The following is a 22,418-nucleotide window of genomic DNA, read 5'->3' as shown; positions in this document are numbered from 1 at the left end:
TTCCAGAACAGTTGGAGATCTGCACGGATAAGCTGCTAAACTCATTATGTGTAGAGTACATGCAAGGATATTTGTGCGGCGCTCTTCCAAAACCGTAAACCATAGGAGGGGGAAATGATTTGGAAACTAGCTATCCAACAAATGGGGTTGATTAATTGCAGTGCAACAACAATTAAAACATTTACAAAGAATTTTTAGAGACAGGGCATATCCGGTTAAGGGAAATAAGCAGAATGCAATATTACATATAGTATGAGCTATACTATCTACAGGAAAAGAAGCCTGGAGGAGAATATACCAAAATACTAACAGTGCTTGTCTTGAAGTGGTAAGATTATAGCTGACTTTCTTTCGTTGTTACAATTTCGTGTTTTGTTTTTTAAAAATTATACGCTCATCATGTATTACATTTATCATCAGGGGAAAGTGATTTAAAAAGATGAATTGGGGGGGTTGTTCATGTCAGATGGTGGCTTTTTGCATCCATCCAAGTGTGTAATGGGGAATTTTCATTTTAGACAACATGGACTCAGTAGAGGAGAGTCCCAGGGTAGAGTCTGGAGGAGAACCTTTTAAGAAAATAAGTTTCTCCAGCCTGGGCAACATGTCAAAACCCCGTTTCTACAAAAATTAGCCAGGTATGGTGTTGCGTGCCTGTAGGGAGGCTGAGATGGAACAATCACCTGAGTCCAGGAGGTTGAGGCTACAGTGAGCCAAGATTGTGCCACTGCCCTCCAGCCTGGGAGACAGAGCAAGACCCTGTCAAAAAAAAAAAAAAAAAAAAAGAGGGAGGGAGGGGAAGAAAAGAAAGAAAGAAAAAATAATAATAAGTTTCTCTTAAAGGGAAGGCCCCTGAGAGGGGTCAGCTTAGTGAGCCAGGACTGGAGAAGCACATTCTAGCAGGGGGAATCTTTGCCCTCCCCTGGCCAGGGCCCTCCTGGCACCCTGCTGAGCCCAGCTAGAGAGATGGGTGTTTATGAGCCTCATTCAGGTACTGGATGCTGATGGGCTCCCTCTTGGCTTCAGAGCACCACTGATGTTTTCCTTTGTGCCATCTCTGCGGATGGTTAACCTTTCATTATACCTGCCTTGCCCTGATAAGAGGAGTTATCATCAGGTGCTAGGATAATGTCACTTAATATAATCCCAGGTGTAATTTAATGGCTTCTCCTGACCAGTGACTTGTGCTTGATTTTGCATCTTCTACTAAAGAAAATAGTTTGCAGATAACACCTGCCTGTTCATTAATAGAATAAAGCTGTCATACAGCCAGATCACTTATTATAACCATCAGCAAAAGAATTATCCCCAAAATAAAGTGAGGGGAAATGCACATCATTTTTTTTAACTTCTCTGTCCTGGACCAGTATAGCTGCAGTTATGGCAGTTAGGATGTTTTTAGCTTCAAATAAAGAATATCTGATTAAAACTGGCTGAAATAACAGGCGTTTGTTAATTTCACATGGCAAGAAGTCTGGGCACTAGATCATCCCAGGGTTGCAACCCATCGGGGTTGTCAGTTAACATTTTCCATTTTTCTGCCTTGCCATCCTGTGACTAGATGGCCACATGGTCACCAGATGGCTGCCACAGCTCCAGACATCCTGTCCTTACACAGTAGCATCCCAAGCAGGAAAGAAGAGGAACAGCAGCACAAAAGGCCTTCTCACTTGCCTCTCTCTGGACAGAGAGAAAAATCTGTTTCCCACAGGCTCTCAGTATACTGCCCTATATTGCTCAGTAACTCAAATTGGACTACATAGCTGCCTCTAGACCAGTCACAAGTGCAGAGGAGCAGGACTGCCATCTCTTCTTGTCTTTTGGAATCAATGACCGGCATCCACTCGCTTGTGGCTGTTGTACCTTGTAATAACTGCCTTTTGTGTCGAGACTGCCAGAGTGTTCTGTCTACTAAAATGGACTTGGATTTGTGGAAAAAAGAGGATTCTTCCTCTAATCCTCTTTCTGTAGCTTTTTAAAGATTTATGGATATAGCTGTAGAAGGGAAAAAGAAAAATCCTGTTTCTCTCTCTTCCATGCAATAGCTTGTTAAACTAAGAAGGACATGATTATTCCATTCAGTTTGAATCCTGTTTATTGAACGACCAAAGGACGTAAACAGCCTTTGTAAAAGATGAAGTGTAATCCAGACAGAAAGTATTATTATTGAGGAAGAGAGGTGCTTATGACATATCATAAGAGTCTTTGCTCCTATTTTGGCTCTTAAAACTGTTTTACTTTTGTTTTAGACTTAGAAGGTTTTGACTCCGTGGTATCATCTACTGAGAAACTCAGTCATCCGACCACAAGCAGACCAAAAGCTACAGGGAGGCGGCCTCCGTCCCAGTCCCTCACATCTGTAAGTGTCTCCTCAAACTGTATGTCCCCTTACTTCTCTACAGCGGAAAAGCAGGACAGATTAGAAACTCTAGCTAAGCCGATTTGTGGACACCCTGGGAGAGGGAGGCCATGAGATACACTGCCAACCAAAAGTGATTTCAGTCTTCTTGACTTGAGCGGCATTTCTTTCTATTTGTTCTTTGTGTTTCTGCCAGCAAGGTAGGTGCTCCGTATTCCCACTTTCCTTTTCTTTCCTTCCAGACTGATTCTTATTTGAACCTGAAATGAAATGGGTAAGAAAAAAAATCACTTTTTATGGGTGGGGAGAGGAGAATGAGGCTGGTTTGGTGTGTAAACAAAACAAAACTTTACTAAATAAAGATCTGCTCCTATATAGCGCCAGGCAGCAGCCGAACCTTTCTCTCTCAAATCCCCGTTGCCTGTGCCCCTCCACAGAATACCACACAGGCCTTCAGGAGATTGTTTTCAAACATATGAGGCACCTGGTGATGAAGGAGAGACTGATTGGAACACTCAGGATAACCCATAGAAGATTTTTGTTTGGGTCGTTTTGAATGACTTTTTATTGCAAACCTATTACACGTTTATTGTACCAAATTTGAACTACAAAATGTGTAAAGAAGAAAGTGATCTGTAATCCTGCTCCCCAGTGCAAAGAACCGTTAACTTTTTGTTATACAGCCTTAGCTTTTTAAAAAAAAATTATTTGTATATATAAAATTATTTCTTCACAGATAGGATTACGTAGTACGCATCGTTGTGAAACTTGCTTTTCTCCTCTTCTGTTGTGTGCCTTTCTCCCCAGTCATGACACATTCTTCCCTGACATCACATTTCATGGCTGCCCATTTTTCTAACCTATGAGTATGTGAGCGTTTAGCCAATGTATTGTTATTGGGCATTTATGTTGTTTCCAGTTCCTCATTATAAACAACACTCAAATGAATGCCACTGCAGAAAAATCTTGATGCTGCTCTAAAATTATTGACTTGGGTAAAAATTTTCTGGAAGTGGGTCAAAGGGAAATGTATGCTTTGCTTTTGCCACAGGTTGTTCTGTCCCCTCCAAGCTCACCTTCCACAAGTTGTGTTTGTGTGTAAGTTCGATCTCTCTCTCTCTCTCTCTCTCTCTCTCTCTCTATTTATTTCCATATAGCACATTGCCTTGTTCCAGTGAGTCTAAGTCCTTATAACCTCTACCCAGATAAACCAAGGAATTAACCTTTTGCAGGTTTCCCAGGACACTTCCTATTTTCATGTCATCACTGATCCCACCTAAGGTGTCATCATTTAGAAGAAAAAGAATGTCACTTCCTTGGAACCTCTTCTCTCATATCTAGAGTATGGAAGTATGGTTTGAGTCATCCTATTTTTCCTCTTAGTATGAAAAACCTAACTGCATTGACAACTTTTTGGGTGAAACACTTTTAAAAGTAGCTGACTTTTTTATTGTTATACAGACTTCTCTGTCAACACCACCTTCTTTCCCTTCTCCCTCTCACCTCTTCACACCCCACCCCAACACCCCTCTTATACCCACGACCTGTTTAGTTGGTTCTTAGTATCTCTATATTTTGTTTTTCAATCCTACCTCCTCCATCTTCTCTGTAAATCCTTGATCATTTTTGTCTTCCTTCCAAATTCTTCCCAACTTTTCAAGGTCTAGAGAGCCTTGTGACTTCCAGAATTACAGAAAGGTTTAAATTACCATCTCTTGTCCCACCTTTGGTCCATACATCCCATGCCTGAGAGTTCGTATGTATTTGGGGGATGTGGTGAGGACATATCATCTTCACTGCCTTCGGACTACACAGTTGTTCATTCATTCAACAACTCTTTATAGACATCTATCCCCTATGGGCTCGGCACTGTGCCAGGTACCAAAGATACAACTGGAATGAAAAGCACATGGTCACTGCCTGCAGGAAGCTTACGGCACAATGACTCGAAGTTTGGCATTTTATATGAAGTGATTTCATTTGCAGACTTAAAACAAAAGGATATATTTGTGCTTTAAAGTATAAATATTATATTCTCTTCATTCCCATTCATCCCTACTTGGATGTGTACATTGAATTCCTATTTACTCTTCTTCAGTTAGCACCTGTGGATTTTTCATAGGCAAGTGGAGGCTTAGTGGATATGGGCGTATTCCTCAAAGGTCACTGGGGGAAATGATGGAGGAAATGCACCAGTCATGATTCCCCAGCCTGGGGCCTCTGACCCTAGCTGAAGTTCTTTATGTTTATAGGACTCAAAGAGCAAGCTTTGATTGGCAGCTCATGAACCCTAGGTTGTAATGGAGGGAACTTGCTTTTTGAATAAAATCTCAAAATGAAAGGATTCAGGCATGGTATGGTGGCTAAGCAGTTAAGCCTAGATTAATAAGAAGGCTTGGTGGTGGGGGAAACGTTATTCTAGGTAATTGGATTTTCAGATTAAATGAAGGTTAACAAATAAAACCTGTTAAATTGAAAAATTTGCTTAAAAATTCCCTAAAATGCATTAGGTTTCTGCCTTAAGTAAACAGAAGAAAACATACTATATTTTTGGGTGTAATTTTTCTATAATGACGCCAAGTGGTGACTTTAAATGGGACTGTTTTTCTACCACCAGGGTAGAAAGCATAGAGATGAAGCTGAAGATGAGCTTGCTGAAAGAGATCTGTGGAAGATTCTTCATTATAAAGGATTCCTTGCTATAGGAACTCTTATTTTAATTTGCTTTGTTCCAAAATAGGGAAATTCTAGCCCAGTGATCATCAGTGACCAAGTGAATTCCAGTGAATTGGTCCAGAATTTTTTTTTTTTTTTCCAGACAGGGTCCCCACTCTTTTGTCCAGGCTGGAGTGCAGTGGTGCAATGTCAATGGCTCACTGCACCCTCGACCTCCGGGGCTCAAGTGATCCTTCCACCTCAGCCTCCCGAGTAGCTGGGACTCCAGGTGCACACCACCATGCCTGGCTAATTTTTGTATTTTTCGTAGAGATGGAGTTTCGCCATGTTGCCCAGGCTGGTCCCAAATTCCTGGGCTCAAGAGATCCTCCCGCCTCATAATCCCCGTGTTGGGATTACGGTCATGAGCCACTGCATCTGGCCTCATCTGGCTTTTTTATCTTTATAGTGATCTTCACAGTGAGGCAGAAAGAACAGGGGTGTCGTCCTATATTTTACCAAAAGATGCTGCCATTCTGTAAATATACTATAGCAATACAGACTCCAAAATGAATGTTGACTGTCAGCAATAATGAGGGCAGAGATTTAGCAGCAGGTACGAAAGGAGATATGAGCTTGTTGCACTAGCGAGCAGGGCTGTGCTCTCAAGCTGAGGAAACACTGGTCACTGGACCACAAGCCTGGTGAGCCCTTATCCCTGGAAATGGTTTTCTCTCAGACACATCCTTTAGGGCACTTCCGTATGCAGCAGATTTAGTGATCATGGAAAAGGTCAAGGAAAAGGAAGAGGAGGGAATGGAGGAGAGGCAGATTAGAGCAGCCTCTTGTTGACCTGTGTGTTCTTCCCTGGTAGACTGTCAGCCCTGTGAGGGCAGGCATCCTGTGCGGCATGTCACTAAGTCTGCAGTACAAGCTCACTGCTTGGCACATGGTAGCAAATGTTTAGAGGAAGGAGCAGGAAAGGATGGACGATGGATGCTTGCAAGGATGAAGTGATTGATGGACATCAGTGGCAAGATCCCTGGTTTAGGAAACCTTGCTTCTTAGTCGCAGTTCTGCCACTAATCAGCTATGTGACTTGAGCGCGTGGATAACAGCACACTTTTTTGCCTCACAGGGTTATCGTGAGAAGACAAAATAGCAGTGTCAAGTGCTTTGGAAAGCATACAGCATTATATTAACGAAAGTGGTGTCAGCTAAGGTGTAATTCTGACAAAAGCATTTTCTTTTGGCTTTATCAGTCATCCCTTTCAAGCCCTGATATCTTCGACTCCCCATGTCCCGAAGAGGATAAGGAGGAACACATTTCACTTACGCACAGAGGAGTGGATGCGTCAAAGAAAACTTCCAAGACTGTTACCATATCCCAAGTGAGTCACCAGCCATGGCGAGGGTGTCCCTGTCATTTCATGCATGTGCTAATGATGGGTTATAAACCAAACAAAGATACACAAACAGTGCAGGTGTTTGTCATTCTTCAGTGACAGCGATTCTGTTACTCATCAAAATCCCCAAGGCATGTTGCAGTCTCTGAAACTAGGCAGAATCCCTGAGATACAAGTTCAGTTGTTTATTTCCCATGTTGTTCTCTTGTGGTTTGATCTCCTCTTCATACCATCACACACACATTCACAAATACCTTCACACACTACCACCATCACCACAACCAGAACAATTTAAAAAGCCTTGAGGCATCTAGAGAGAAGACATTAAGTATATTAAATGCTGTGCCCTCTGCCCACAGATCTTGTCTTTTATGTTCAAAGCTGGTCACAAATTATAGTTGGAAGATCATAAATATAAATAACTAATGTGGTCTCTTAAAGAAAATTGATTTGGAGTCACATTCTATGATAAATTTATAGTCTAAAAACACTTTAATTTTATTCCATGCCCAGAGAATAGTACAGATACTTTATTAGTTTATGAGAAACAAGGAAGACATTTAACTTTTAGCTACTGCATGTAACTTTTGAGGAGCATCTTGTGCAAATTTTCTTCCTGTGAATACGAACCAAGATTTTAAAATTCCATTTTCTCCCACTAAGAAAACCAAGTCAATTGGAATTATTTTCTCTGAATATTAGCAACTTCTTTCTGTCTAAAAGCAGAAAACTATAGTCACTTGAAGCAGGAATAGCACAAAGAAATCAAAGGTTACCGTGGAATTTTCCTTCTCCATAGATTTAAGAATTTACATGTATAGATTTTCTGAAAAATCTGATACAGTAAGCAAAACGTGATCCTATACAACAGATCAGTTGTAATTATTCAAAAACCGAAGCATTCTTTCTTTATAAAAGGATTCCATCTGCAGAAATTGCATTTAGACCCGTTTTTTCTGGTGACCGTAGGTATAGTTTCATTTGACATCCCTGGGGTGTCTCTACAGTGACATCTACTGGTGGACAGTGGGTTTTCGTGGTTCTGATTTACACAGTTGTATCCCATTAGCCTATTTCACTTCCCCGGAGTTGTCATGTTGTGCTCTTCAGTGCTTCTAGAAATTCCACTTGAACTAATTTGATCAAGGAGGGCGGTGGCCTATACTCTGTGAGGGCTTTAAGTAGCCGAAATGGGCCGGGAGAGCGTGTCATATAGGAAATGCCAAGAGAAGCATTGATTCAAGAAGTGTCTGGAAGTCAGTCAGTGCAAAGGCATTGGTGGGTCACAGGAGTATGGGAGGTCCGCAAGGATGCAGGATGGGCAACAGGAAAAGGCATAAGCCCAGGAATAGGTGACAAGCAAAGGAGAGGACAGGAGAGTGCGAATCTTCAGACTGAGGCAGCCACAGTCGCAGTGCTGGACTTGAGGGATCCAGTTGATAGGGAATTGATCCCCTGTTCTGCCAGTTATTACCTATGAGTCTTGGGGAACTACTCAGCCACTTCTCTAAGCCTCAGTTTTCTGCTTGGTAAAATGCTTGTGCCAACCGATCGTTGCTCAAATTGTCTAGCCGGTGTCCGGCATGTGATCATTGCTCCAGAAACGTCAGTTCCTCTTCCCTCTTACTCTGACTCCTACTAATGATAATGCACAGGCTGGCGGAGCGCTATTCCTGGCAGCAGAGAGCACTTTTCCTCAATGGTAACTTGGCAGAAAAAAGGCGAGCAGAGAGGCTGGGAATGATGGCCCATCTGCTTTTGGCTTTCTCTGCCCAGTCTCTCCCTCTAGCACAGCCTGAATCCAGACTCTGCCTCCTCGCCATGCCAGCCAAGCCCCTTTTGGCTCCTGCGCTGGGGTAGCCTGCTGGGTACCTGCTGCTGGAGGGAGTCTCACGGCCGCGTTGCCAAGCTTCACCACCAGCCTCTACTTCTGCCCTGCTGCTCATCGCCCCCGCCTCCCAACATCCTGTCCCACTCTTTTCCCTCCTCGCCACCTGCCTCCCAGCTCCCTTGTTGGTGCCTTCTCCCCCAGGGGCCTACTGGGCACCCCTCTTCTCTCTCGCCCATGACTGTCCTTCTTCCTCGGCCCTCCTGGCCTCCTCAGGACACTTCTCCATCAGGCCTCCCCCGCCAGTCTCCTCCATCTTCAGCCTGGCCCTTCGCTGGCTCTTTCTCTCAGCGTATCGTGCAGCTTAGGGTCTCCCCAGTCCTGGAAAGTGAACAGAGCCCTTCCCTGATCCCACCTCCCCCTGAAGCTTCCGCATGAGCATGCTCCCTCTCTCCCATCTTCCTGCCTTAACCAAGTTTCTGGAAAGAGAGTCCTAAACTTGCAGGCCACACCTTCACCTCCCATCCAGGTGCTCATCTGCCAGGGGCAGCTTTCTGTCTCCCTGGCTCCACCAAGTGGACTCCACCCAGTTTTCCTCTCAGCACCCTTCACCCACGCATGCAACCACTTCTTTCCTTCTGGACTCTCCTCCAGGCCTGTCTTCTGCTTCATCCCCTCTTCCTCCCCTCTTTCCCAGTCACTGAGGGCTCCTAAAATCCAATGTGTCAAAAACGGAAATCATTATCTGATTCTTCAATCTGCTGTTTCTCCCATGAAAGGTACAATCTCGATGCCTGGTGTGTGCACCACACCCGTGGTCCCTGATCTGTCCTTCCTCCTCCACCCTCTGCATCCTGTCCAGGACCACATCTCCCTGCTCACAAGGCGTCTGTTTCATGAGGGCAGGGTCTCCATCCTCCTGGCCCACTCCTGCCCCCAGCACTGGGAACAATGCCTGGTGCTCTATGTCGGCTGTGCTTGCCTTTGCCACATCACTCAAAGTTGTCTTGTGTCTATCCTCCTAGCCACTGCCTGGGTCCAACCCTGACCGCTTCTAGCTTACGTTGTGTAAGACTCTCCCAGCAGTTCTCTCCAGCTCCACATCTGCCAACCCTTCAGCCTTTCTGCAGCCAGCATGGTCCTCAGCACCGTGTGCCCTCCTCTCACCCTTTCACCTAGCCGCTTGTACTTCCCAGCCTTAGCTCTGCCCCCAAGGCCCTCTCTTGCCCCCTTTGACGGTCTAGCAGTACTTTCCACCAATGCATTTTTCTCTGCGGTCTCTAGACCTTTGCCTGGCGTGTTCCCTCCCGCTGCAGCTTCTTTCTCTAAGCGCCCCTCCTTTCCTCTGGCTACTTCTTGGTCCTCCTCCAAGACGGGACTGTCAGCACCTGCTTGCGATGCCTGCCCGTCTGGATGGCTGGCCCCTTTTCTGTGTTTCTGGAGCTCTGTATGCTCACCTCCCTCTATGCAGTCGTCCCCCCATCTCAGTGCGTTGGTCTGTCTGTCTGTCTGCGCCCCACTGGGTTCTGAGCTCCCTGGAGACCAGGAGAATGCCTATTAAGGCATGTCTTGTTCACTTCAGAGTTTGTGGTGCCTGGCAAGTAGTTGGGCATCTCAATGTGTATATTGAACCAGTCGGAAACTCTCTGTCCAGAAAGAAGGTCACATTTAAAATACATAGAAGGCAGCATGTGAGTAAGGGGGAAATGCCTGTACCAAGCAGGCCCTTGGTGGCTTGTGGATGAAGGAACAAGTGAATGGAGTGTGTGGAGAGAGGCGGGGACAGTGGTGTTAACGGAGAGTTTGACTAACCAGGACAAAGATGCAGCACACAAATCCCCGGCCCTGAACCCTCCCTGCCTTCCCTCGTCACAGGTGTCTGACAACAAAGCATCCCTGCCGCCCAAGCCAGGGACCATGGCAGCAGGTGGCGGTGGGCCAGCCCCTCTGTCCTCAGCGACGCCCTCCCCCCTGTCATCCTCTTTGGGAACAGCTGGACACAGAGCCAACTCCCCGTCTCTGTTCGACACGGAAGGAAAACCAAAGATGGAGCCTGCGGCCAGCAGCCAGGCGGCCGTGGAGGAGCTAAGGACACAGGTCCGCGAGCTGAGGAGCATCATCGAGACCATGAAGGACCAGCAGAAGTGAGTGCCTGGGGACTCTTGGGGGCCGTCACCCAGGTTGCTCTCTGCCAGGCCAGCACCTAGTTCTGAAAGCATGGATCCCAGCCTGCCTTGGAGGGCGGGCCTGGTCTCCCCGGTGATGGTGGCAGCAATGGTGGGAGTGCGTGTAGACCCCGAGAGTCTTAATTTATACCTAAATTTTGCTGCATGTTTTTGCTGGACTTACTGTGTGCAGGAAGGGCACGGGCTGGCCATGGGGCATAGAGGGATGAGTCCATTGCAGGGACTGATGCTCTCAGCAGGCTGCTAAGAAGAAAAGCATTTAAATCCCCCATAAAATACAGTATGTACATGAACCACTTCTTAAATAAGCTCAACAGCTAGCTTTTCCTCTTGCAACAGAAAAATGGCAATTTCTTCACTTAGCTGCCAGATGAAGCAGTTGGCCTGCATTGAGGTACAAGTAATGTATGAAGAAGATGTAGGGAATCTTGAAGCCCAAGATTTTACACTGAGTAAGATGTTCTCACCATGAGACTGCAGTGGGCGGGGCGGGGCAGTGGGGGTCTTTCTTCCTGCATGGCTGCACACACACTCTCGCCACATCTCTAATCCTCAAGGAGCACTTTGTTGAGGAGAAAGACCTGGACACAAAAATAAGTATCATACATCATTATCATCCAGGATGTGGTTTGCAATGACAAAGCCCATAGGAGGATTAGAAGTAGAGAATGGGCATGGTGGCTCATGCCTGTAATCTCAGCACTTTGGGAGGCCAAGGCAGGTGAATCACCTGAGGTCAGGAGTTTGAGACTAGCCTGGCCAACATGGCGAAACCCTGTCTCTACTAAAAATACAAAAAAATTAGTTGGCCGTGGTGGCTTGCACCTGTAATCCCAGCCACTTGGGAGGCTGAGGCAGGAGAATTGCTTGAACCCAGGAGGAGGAGGTTGCAGTGAGCCAAGATTGCGCCACTGCACTCCAGCATGGGTGACAGAGCGAGACTCCGTCTAAAAAAAAAAAAAAGTAGGGAGGCACTGCTCTGAGTAAACTGAGGCTCGAGGAGTTTAGGGATCAGTTAGCTGTTTCTTGAGAGAATCAAGGGAGGTACCTCAAAGAGTTATTTCCCGGGTAGGATTTTGAACGATGATTTAGGATTGCCAAGAGCACACTACTCCAGCAGCGAAAACATCATGTTGATTCCTGGCCACACGGGGCAGCCTAGTGAGGTCAACACATCCCCAGATGACTGGCCTCCTTGGATTGGAGGTGCCTGAGGTGGTGACAGGAGATGCAGCCAGAGACTTACAGCGATGAAGCCCTCTGCCAGTCTGAGGTCAGCAGAAGCCCTGTCACCTGCCTCCCTCTACGTGGCTTGAGGGCCCTAATGTGTTTTGTGGTCACTTTGGGGGGATAACTGGGTTAAGCAAACTTAAGTTCTTTTCTGAAGGGCTCTTCAGAGCCTTCGCTTTGCATTGGGAGGATGGAGAGGATAGCATATGCAAGGTGTCCCACACCTGCTTAATCACAGAACCTTTTTTTTCCAGAGCATCCTAGGATGAGGGTTCCATGGAATTCGCTTTGAGTAATGTGGCTCTAAGCGGGTTCTGTTCCACTCAGGCTGGGAGGGAATTGAAGCCTCTTGGACTTACCCCAGCCTGGAAGAGATCCATCAGATTAATATACAGGACTGACAGATGGTACTTGAGAAGGAATCCTGGGGCCAGCCAGGCTACCTCTAACCCCTTAAAGTCCCCAGCTCCTATCTGGCTCTGGAGGTTACTCATTTGGGTACCCAAAGGCCCCATCCACGTCCAGGTGACCTGTGTCCCTTTCCTAGACAGGACATCCCAGAGGCCCCAGGATACCCCAGAGCATTGGTTATTGCCTTCTGAACAGGACCATCGTGGCATCAGACTGGCTTGAATTCAGGGCTTTAGCCGTTTGGACCCTCTGAGAGGTGCCTGCAACATCTGAAATGCCCTGTGCTTCCGGGCTGCCACACCATGTTTCTCCCCCACTGTGAAGCCTGCAAATAGTTGGTGGGAATTGTCTTTCCCCGGCCAACATCTCTTGAGTCAACACCCCACAGTGGCCTCTCTTCCAAAGCCTGCCTTTTGCTGCCTACGTCAGTCTGGCCTTCGTGCCCAGGGTCAGTGGGTCCCTACTAGTCTCTTGTATTAGTTCTTCATGTCAGTTTCCTGTTAGCCTTCAACTCAAGTCCACACCAGCTCTCCTTATCCCCAAATAAGCTGGTTCTCACCTCCCTGCTTTTCTCTGGCTTTTCTCTGTCAATTCCCCTGTGTTTCTTCCTCCTCATAGACTTACGCTCATTTTCATTTCACTAGTTCAAGACTTAGTGACTTTCTTTGGACTGCTTTCCCCAATTAACTCCCCACAGCTGGACTGCTTGAGGCTTTGCCTGCCAGTCTCCTGGGGTTGGAGCATTTGCTTGGAGTCTCACCTTCTTCCTTCCTAATCCCTAAGTAGTACCCACTGAGATATGGGTGCATGATGTGTGCTTAAATAAATACAGTAATGAATCACAACTGGTTCATATTCGTTGTGATATAAACCCAGTATGTTGACAGCAGAGCTGGGACACTGCCCCAGAGAATAGGGACCATCATCGTGCTCATCCGAAGTGAGAAAATGCAATATAACTTCCACCTTATTTTACTGTGGTGTCTCAGGCATCTTTGTTTCTTGATTTTCCAATCCAGTCTGTAAAAATATGCATGTAAAATGGAGGGTTGGATACCTGAAAATGGAGGACAGCTCTCTGCCCAGTGTTTGGATGGTTGCAGTGTCCTAAGTATAGAGCCCTAACTTTGTGGGATGGTTAGTGCTGTGCACTTCATTATTTTTCATGTTGGAAAGGGCATTAGGCCGTGGATCCTAAGTCATGCCAGTTTCTCTAAGACATGATTGCCATACCGTTACTCCAATTATTTTACCCCCAAGTTTTTGGGACTTACTGTGTAGGATTTTGTGAGAATCCATGAAAACATACCAGTAACCTTTCAGCAATTAAAAACCCTATTGAAAATAAAGGAAATAGGCCAGGTGTGGTGGCTTATGCCTGTAATCCTAGCACTTTGGGAGGCTGAGGTGGGCTGATCACCTGAGGTGAGGGGTTCGGGACCAGCCTGGCCAACATGATGAAACCCCGTCTCTACTAAAAATACAAAAATTAGCCAGGCATGGTGGTGTGTGCCTGTAATCCCAGCTCCTCGGGAGGCTGAGGCAGGAGAATCGCTTGAACCCAGGAGGCAGAGGTTGCCGTGAGCCGAGATCACCCCACTGAACTCCAGCCTGGGCAACAGAGTGAGACTCCATCTCAAAAAATAATAATAATGAAAATAAATAAATAAATAAATAAAATAAAGGAAATATATATGGAGTGGTAAAAACATCTGCAATAAAAATTACAAGAAGAGCCAGGCTTAGTGGTTCATGTCTGTAATCCTAGCACTTTGGGAGGCCAAGGCAGGAGGATTGCTAGAGCCCAGGAGTTCAAGACCAGCCTGGGCAACATAGACCCCCATCTCTACAAAAATAATTTTAAAAATTGGCCTGGCATGGTAGTGTGCGCTTATAGTCCTAGCTACTCAGGAGGCTGAGGCAGGAGGATCGCTTGAGTTTGGGAGGTTGAGGCTGCAGTGACCTGTGATCGTGCCACTGCACTTCAGCCTGAACAATAGAGCAAGCCCCTGTCTCAAAAAAAAAATTATAATAAGTACATTTAAAGCCCAGTGATTTTGTAATAAAGGAATGGTTATGGGGAAGATGACAGAATATGAACCTGTCATATTCTGACAGGTTACGTGAAGTCTAGTAATTGGGCAAGTCAGGCCACCACGCTGGGCCTCAGTTTCCCCATCTTATCCTTTTGAGAGAAGTTTGGACTAAGGGATTTCAAAGATCACTTCCACACCCACCAGTTGCTGGCTACATATTTTAGGGGCCCCAGAATAATGGTGAGCCTTACTGTCTGAAACAAATTTTAAGCAGTAACAATGCAAAGAAAATAATGATGTTTTGTCCACAGTTTCTTTGTAAAAAAGGATCAGATGGATTTTGTAGTGATAATAAGAGATTTCTGATCTCTGATGAAGGAAGTCTGGGATTTTGGTTAATTTCATTGCCATTTGCTTTTCAGACGAGAGATTAAACAGTTATTGTCTGAGTTGGATGAAGAGAAGAAAATCCGGCTTCGGTTGCAGGTGCGTCCCTTTGGGTTCTGCTGCCCGTGAGTCCTAGGCTCAGTGGGGCAGGACATTGTCAGGGCTTTTATTTCAAAAATAAATGATTGTCACCTCTCTGCAGATCTGGATACATTTCCTGTGACCATCTTCTTAGAATCGTATGGGCTTACTACATATCGTTTCCCCAGGAAGTCTTGGGGAAGGGAAACACTAGGAAATGTGCCCCAAATTGGGTTTCTCATTTGGAATTTATCTTTTTTTTTTTTTTTTCTTTTTGAGACGGAGTCTCACTCTGTGACCCAGGCTGGAGTGCAATGGCGCCATTTTGGCTCCCTGCAACCTCCGCCTCCCGGGTTCAAGCAATTCTCCTGCCTCAGACTCCCGATTAGCTGGGACTACAGGCATGTGCCACCACACCTGGCTAATTTTTTGTATTTTTAGTAGAGACGGGGTTTCACTGTGTTAGCCAGGATGGTCTCGATCTCCTGACCTCAGGTGATCCGCCTGCCTCAGCCTCCCAAAGTGCTGGGATTACAGGTGTGAGCCACCACACCCAGCCTGGAATTTATCTTAAACATCTCTGTGAAAAGCCCCTCTCCCACCTCCATTTCCAAGAGGCCTCATTATATGTGGTCACTATGGCTCCAGGGGCCACAGCTGTCCACGTTCGGGGGCATTTGCTCTTGATTTCTCAGTGATGGCCATTTCTGTCCTGCCAGGGTGTTAGAGCTCTGTCCCCTGTAGCCTCTGATTCAACACTGCTGTTACCAAATGGCAGAGAATGAGTGGGAGTTCTGATTGACCGAAGGTAGACTTTTAGCTTTCATCCAGTTGGCACCCTTGTGGTGATGGGGACCCATGCTGCTTAACAAAGGATAGGTAGCTGCTTGCCATCATTTTGGGGGTGCTGACAGACACCCCCTTGAGCCAACCACAGCTGCCTTCCAACACTGCCAGATGGCCCAGCCTGTTAGGACCGCCTGCTCTACCCTCTGGCTAAGAAACTGGAATTATTGCTGCTTTTGACAAACTTTGCAGCCTGGCAGCCTGAGAATCAAAATGTGCACCATTTCCTAGTGCCTCGTGTCTGTGTGCCTGTTCTGTGTTGATGTCCCTTCTGGCATTGCTGTTGATTGTCTATTCAGATGTCATGTCACCTTTAAAATTGTCAGATTGATTGTTTTCTTTCAGTCCACCAGGTTGATAATCTTTCAGCTTCTATAAAACCAGCCAATTCATTATGACTTTGTTCCATTCTTATTTTTCTCTTTCTAGATGGAAGTGAACGACATAAAGAAAGCTCTACAATCAAAATGAATACTTGATCAATGAAATGTCACATTATTCATCCTGAGTCCGAGACTCAAATTTTCTGCCCCAGCCAAAATAATCTTGTGCCAAAAGATTAAAGGTTTGCCTCAAAATGTCCCTGTTTGAAAGATTAGCACAAAAGTCTTGATAGCACAACACAAATTCCATCCAAGAGGAGAATCTTCCCCAGGGTTTAGTCCTGGGGCTGGCACTCGTTGTGACTTACACAGAGCAAAATTGTGCTAAAGGCTTTTCTACTCTGAGATCTCAATGCGAAATGAAAACTCAGGCAGCTTAGTCCATAGTGGTACTATTTTGATGATATTTTCCATTAATAAAATGTAATTTCAGATTATTCGTTTACAAGCTTTATAATTTTATGATTTTTTAATCGTGTTTTGTCACAGACTTCCCTAGTGTTTGTACTACACGTAGTCAGAAGCGAGTGTCCTTTTCTTTTGCTTCAGGCTAAGAGCTGCCTCGCTCTTTGTCCCCCCATTAGGATTCTATTACATATGCAATTGTAGGTTCAACCTGTCCCTTTCCCTGCCAGCAAACCCCACCACCCTAAGAGAAATTTTAGCTTATATATGATGGTATATTTACAAAAAGAGAAAGAGAAAGTCTGGTATTTGCAATGATCTGTGCCTTCTTTTTACCACCCTCTTGATTGGAGCTTTTGTGATGCAGCTACCATGATTCAAAAAAATTAAAAATTAAAAAAAAAAAATCTGCCACTTATCCAAGTCCACTAGAGGCCACTGTCTTCAAAGCTTCTCTCACCCTAGCCAAAGGTCCTAAGAGGAGACAGCTGTGAAGTTGGGCGTGCTCTGTGGTACCAGCTGTGACTTTTCTATTTCTCCTAGTTTTAGGTTGTTCATGAAACTAGAAATGTCATCCTGCTTGATTTTTCATCAGCCAAGTTAAACTCCTGCTTTCTGTCCTTTGCACCTTTTGCGTGAACAGAATATGCATTATTAAAGCAAAAATAAATAAAAGTAAAATGCAAATGAAAACAAGGGAGGGAAAGTTGTATTATTTCCTGCACTGGGTTACCCGTGTGTGTTATCGTTTAAACTGTATTCACATAATGTCATTTGCCTTGCTCACTTGTAACCCCTTCCTCAGGTCCAAGAGAATGGGAGGAGGGTCATGTTGAAGTGTAGCCATTGGAACTTTCTTGCATTTATGGAGTTGCTTTTTCTTTCCCAAGGAAACTGATGTTTGCCTGTCCGCCTTATCTTTGTAGTATATGAACAGTTCAGCCTTAGACTATGTAACTGTTTTCTCATCCTTAGCTGAAAATGAGGGGCCTACTGTATTGCGAGACTGTTCAGGGGTAGGGGTGGAGGGGGTGGTCCCTTAATGGCCCCTGAAGATGTTGGATGTGTTTCTCAAAAGCTGCTTTGTCTATTTCCTGAGTTTAATAGTGAAACTACTAAACATTAATAGATTTGCACAGCCACAAAGAATGAGAGTTGATAATACTGAAGAAGTGATGCAAAAACAAGAAATCACATTATTGATCATTGATAGTATTACAAATAAATGTCTCTTCCTTTCTCTTCCTCCCTCCCTCCTCCTGCCTTCCTCTTAACCTATGTGCTCATCCTTGCTACTTGAGGCTGTTATTTCCCTCCGAGTATTTAAGGAGCCCAAACACCTTGGTCTTCCTGGGTGGGGGCATAATTAAGGGAAGGGAGTGTATAAGGAAGGAAACCTCATACCCTCCATTCCCATCCCTGGATATATTGCCTTTTCAGCAGCCTCGGGTTCAGTGTGCTTGGGGTCAGGAGTGACAGGTTCCCAAGAGTAGCGTAAAATATCCATGTACCCCTTGACAGTTATAAGCATTTCTGCGTTAAACTTGAAGATTCCAGAGATTCCCCACGACCTAATGATCTAAGAATGCAGATTGGATTCTTTGATGTTCAAATTTCTCATCTACTTATGAAAATCCCTAATTATATAGTTTTATATAATGTGTATACAGAGTAGGATTGTTGATGAAATTGAGCGGTTGGAACACCCTCATGGAGCACTGGCAACATGGAATGTAGAGAGCTGATGTCTTCCCCCTCATAGAGGCCATTGGCTTCCTTTGTATAAGGAGAGGGAGAAGTGATTCTGGAAGGAGAAGTTGGTATGTCTAGCTTCATTGCTGCCCCTCAGGCTACCCAGCAAGAGGATTCTGCGTCAAGGAACTGGAGGAGCCGCTACCCAAACTGCCACCATCTTTACTCTTTACAAAATGGACACATCAAGAATGTTGAAAAGCTTGGAAGTATCACTTTTGAAAAAAAAAAAATTATTTTGCATTCAGCATGGACTCGACCAGGCATCTACGGAGATTATTTTTTTGCTTCATTTTATAAAGTTGTATTTAGAAAAGTCTTAAGTATTGTGCTTTGTAAAGAAGATGATTAAAATGAAATTTTGTGAGAATACTTTTGTTCAAAGTTGTCATGGTCCAAGAGGAATGATTTTTTTTTTTTGGAATACCATTTTTCTCCACTTTATACAATTAGATTTCTCTTATAGAAATATCTTTAGAAGACATGGAATATAGTGCCTCTCCCCCATCTTTCCCAAGTGAACAGAAATAATCTGTGAAATCTGTGCCTGTGAATTCTATTTTTTAAATTGTTCAGTTTTATACTCATATCTAATCAGAAAATGCCAGTTAGGTATAAATTCTTTTTTAGTGTAAAAAATTTTAAGTCATCATTATTCAAATAACTGTGTAAAGCCACTTTTTTTTTTTTTTTTTTTTTTTTTTTTTTTTTGGAGACAGACTCTCACTCTGTCACCCAGGCTGGAGTGTGATGTTGCGATCTCTGCTCACTGCAACCTCCGCCTCCTGGGCTCGAGTGATTCTCCTGCCTCAGCCTCCCCAGTAGCTGGGATTACAGGTGCCTGCCACCGCGCCTAACTAATTTTTGTATTTTTAGGAGAGACGAGGTTTCGCCATGTTGGCCAGGCTGGTCTCGAACTCCTGACCTCAGGTGATCTGCCCACCTCGGCCTCCCAAAGTGCTGGGATTACAGGCATGAGCCACCGCACCTGGCCAAGCCACTTTTATTCACACACAGTCCTCTAGGTGGCACACTCAAGTACATAATTTGTTTTCTTCCATAAGGACATCCTGTATGTATCCTCACACGTGTCTTTGCTTATTAGTGGCAGGGTTTTCTTTCCTTTCATAACCCGCTCCTTGATGGGAAAACTGCAGGATGTATAATTTATTGCTCAAATTCGCCACGGTCTGTATAAAAATAATCCCCAGGTCCCACAAAGGCCTTTGTATTGTAACTCGAGGTCATCCTGTTCTCCTTTTTGTGGTATGAGATTAGGTTTTAGTCCTCTAGTTATTTTAGCACAAATTAACATCGAGATGTTTTGGCACCAAGGGGGCTTGGTGAAAGCTTCCCTCTTTGATTTTGTACAAACGAGAACCATAACAAAGCACGCATGCGTGGGTGACCGGCATTCAGAGTGACTGATTGTGGCATCCGACAGAGGGAAGCCTTGGCACTTAGGACCCAGGGAAGAAGATGCTGTGCCCAAAATTAGCACGAGTGAAGGCGCACAACGGCCAAGCCAGAAATAAATATCAGTGGTGTAAGGACAGGCAGGGACCAGGTCTCTTAAGGGGATGAACTTTTCCTGTCACTCCTAGTCCTATTCCTAGGGTCACCAAGGCTTGGTTCCCAACATGTGGAGCAGAGGCGGCCTGTGCAACTGACAAGAATCCATGAAGTCAGTACAGGTTCCCACATGGTGGTTTTACTTTATGCCCTTTTTCTTTTTTGAAGTGGAGTCTCACTCTGTCACCCAGGCTGGAGTACAGTGGTGCAATCTTGGCTCACTTCAATCTCCGCCTCCCGGGTTCAAGTGATTCTCCCACCTCAGCCTCCTGAGTAGCTGGGACTACAGGCGCCCACCACCATGCCCAGCTAATTTTTGTATTTTTAGTAGAGATGGGGTTTCACCATGTTGGCCAGGCTGGTCTCGAACTCCTGACCTCAGGTAATCCGCCCACCTCGGCCTCCCAAAGTGCTGGGATTACAGGCGTGAGCCACCGCACCCGGCCTATTTCATGTCTTCTGAATTGATTCCAAATTGAAGTGGCTGTGGGGGCAGCCCCTTCCCACATATGACGGGATGCTCATTGTGTTTGTGAATTTGGAATTCACAATAAAATGGGCTCTTCCTTTTTTCTTGTTGGAGCAATAGGTGATAACTTATTTCAACCAAACAACAGAACAAGGTGATGTAGTAGGTTGTAGCTAGAATTTTCTGAGGGAAAAGAAAACAAAAACAAAAATAAACTGAATTCCTGGCAAACCAGCTTCATGGAGCTGTTCTCTTTAAGTGACAACAAGTTTAATTAAATTATGCAGATAACTATGTAACAATGTCATTTTAGTCTTGAATGCTCCCTGTTCCCACCCACCCCATAGAATATTACCAGTTCTCCAGAAAGCTAATATTTGTTTGCAAGCTTTGAGCTCTTTGATGGGGAGGTGCCCTGGAAATGCAAATTTTCGTTATAGCTTCTATTAAAAAAAAAAAAAAAAAAAGGCCAGGCGCGGTGGCTCATGCCTGTAATCCCAGCACTTTGGGAGGCCGAGGCGGGCGGATCACCTGAGGTCAGCAGTTCAAGTCCAGCCTGACCAACATGGTGAAACCCAGTCTCTACTAAAAATACAAAAATTAGCTGGGTGTGGTGGCGGGCGCCTGTAATCGTAGCTACTCAGGAGGCTGAGACAGGAGAATTGCTTGAACTCAGGAGGCAGAGGTTGCAGTGAGCCAAGATCACGCCATTGCACTCCAGCCTGAGCAACAAGAGCGAAGCTCCATCTCAAAAAAAAAAAAAAAAAAGGGCCAGGCATGGTGGCTGACGCCTGTAATCCCAGCAATTTGGGAGACTGAGGTGGGCGGATCATGAGGTCAAAGAGATCGAGACCATCCTGACCAACATGGTGAAACTCTATGTCTCTACTAAAAATACAAAAAAAAAAAAAAAAATTAGCTGGGCGTGGTGGCACGCCTGTAGTCCCAGCTACTCGGGAGGCTGAGGCAGGAGAATCACTTAAACTTGGGAGGGGGAGGTTGCAGTGAGCCAAGATCACGCCACTGCACTGCAGCCTGGTGACAGAGTGATACTCTGTCTCAAAAAAATAAATAAAAACAAAAGTTTTAAGGGATTTACAAACCAAATTTTAAACTAACCCAGCTGGTAAAAGCCATCCTGAAACCAAACGAAAAAACATGAAGAAATCAATAACATTTCCAAGGTTATTTCCCCCAAAGAAAAACAGAGATGTCTGTCCAGGCGAGGTGACTCATGCCTATAATCTCAGCACTTTGGGAGGCCAAGGTGGGTGGATTGCCTGAGCTCAGGAGTTCCAGACCAGCCTGGCCAACATGGTAAAACCCTGTCTCTACTAAAATACAAAAAATTAGCCGGATGTGGTGGTGCACGCCTATAATCCCAGCTATGTGGGAGGCTGAAGCATGAGAATTGCTTGAATCTGGGAGGTGGAGGTTGCGGTGAGCCGAGATTGCGCCAATGCACCTCAGCCAGGGTGACTGGAGGGAAACCCTGTCTCAAAAAAAAAAAAAAAAGAAAAGAAAACAGCGATGTCTTAGGAGACATACAGCAGATTCTTTTCAAGCTTCATGAATATTTCTTAGAGTCAATCTGAGAAAACCAAGAATTTGGCTGGGGCTGAAGCTCTGCCCTTGAATGCCGAAGGGAAATAGATGAATAGGGAGTAAACGGATGCCTGTATGAAATGCCTGCTCATTTCCCTGCTGTCGTCCCAAGGCAGCTCTCAGAAAATGTTCTTTGTTCTCAATCAGGGCAGTCTTCTTGGAGGAAGTGAATCTGGAAGGAGGAGAAGGACATGAATTGAAAGAGGAATTATCAGAGGAAGCTTCAGGCCTGAAGGTAGAACTAATCTGCTTTGATAGGGACGCGTGTGGGTGGTGCTGAGAATCTGGGAGGGGTGATGAGGAAGACAAAACGGTACAGCTGAGGGTGACAACTTTCAGGGTAATTGAGGACACTTCACATGCTGAGGATGGGCCTGTCGATGAAAGTGTCACCAATGAATCTTCCATGTCTTAAAAATGTTTAGGTCAGGCGCGGTGGCTCACGCCTGTAATCCCAGCACTTTGGGAGGCTGAGGCGGGCGGATCACCTGAGGTCAGGAGTTCGAGACCAGCCTGGCCAACATGGTGAAACCCTGTCTCTACTAAAAATACAAAAATTAGCCAGGCTTGGTGGTGGGTGCCTGTAATCCCAGCTACTTGGGAGGCTGAGGCAGGAGAATCGCTTGAACGTGGGAGGCAGAGGTTGCGGTGAGCTGAGATGGTGCCACTGCACTCCAGCCTGGGCAACAGAGTGAGACTCTCTCTCAAAAAAAAAAAAAGTTTAGGCCGGGCACGGTGGCTCACACCTGTAATCCTAGAATTTTGGGAGGCCAAGGGAGGTGGATTGCTTGAGCTCAGGAGTTCAGT

At 45.4% G+C, this 22,418-nt stretch overlaps 1 protein-coding gene across 1 annotated transcript; it reads left to right on the top strand.

The window, feature by feature from the left end:
• The first annotated feature begins 1,580 nt into the window (after positions 1–1,580).
• On the top strand, positions 1,581–16,909 carry LOC129533142 (SH3 domain-containing kinase-binding protein 1-like). The gene is made up of 6 exons (XM_055385080.2): positions 1,581–1,740; positions 2,250–2,359; positions 6,277–6,405; positions 10,124–10,392; positions 14,534–14,597; positions 15,855–16,909. The coding sequence occupies exons 1-6, from the start codon at positions 1,581–1,583 to the stop codon at positions 15,894–15,896; spliced, it is 774 nt and encodes a 257-aa protein (XP_055241055.1). The 3' UTR covers positions 15,897–16,909.
• Positions 16,910–22,418: the final 5,509 nt, after the last annotated feature.

This window comes from Gorilla gorilla, chromosome 3, assembly GCF_029281585.2.
Source record: "Gorilla gorilla gorilla isolate KB3781 chromosome 3, NHGRI_mGorGor1-v2.1_pri, whole genome shotgun sequence".
Classification (NCBI taxonomy): Eukaryota; Metazoa; Chordata; class Mammalia; order Primates; family Hominidae; genus Gorilla; species Gorilla gorilla.
The sequence above is the reverse complement of the archived record's forward strand: the minus strand, read 5'-3'. Positions and strand labels throughout refer to the sequence as shown.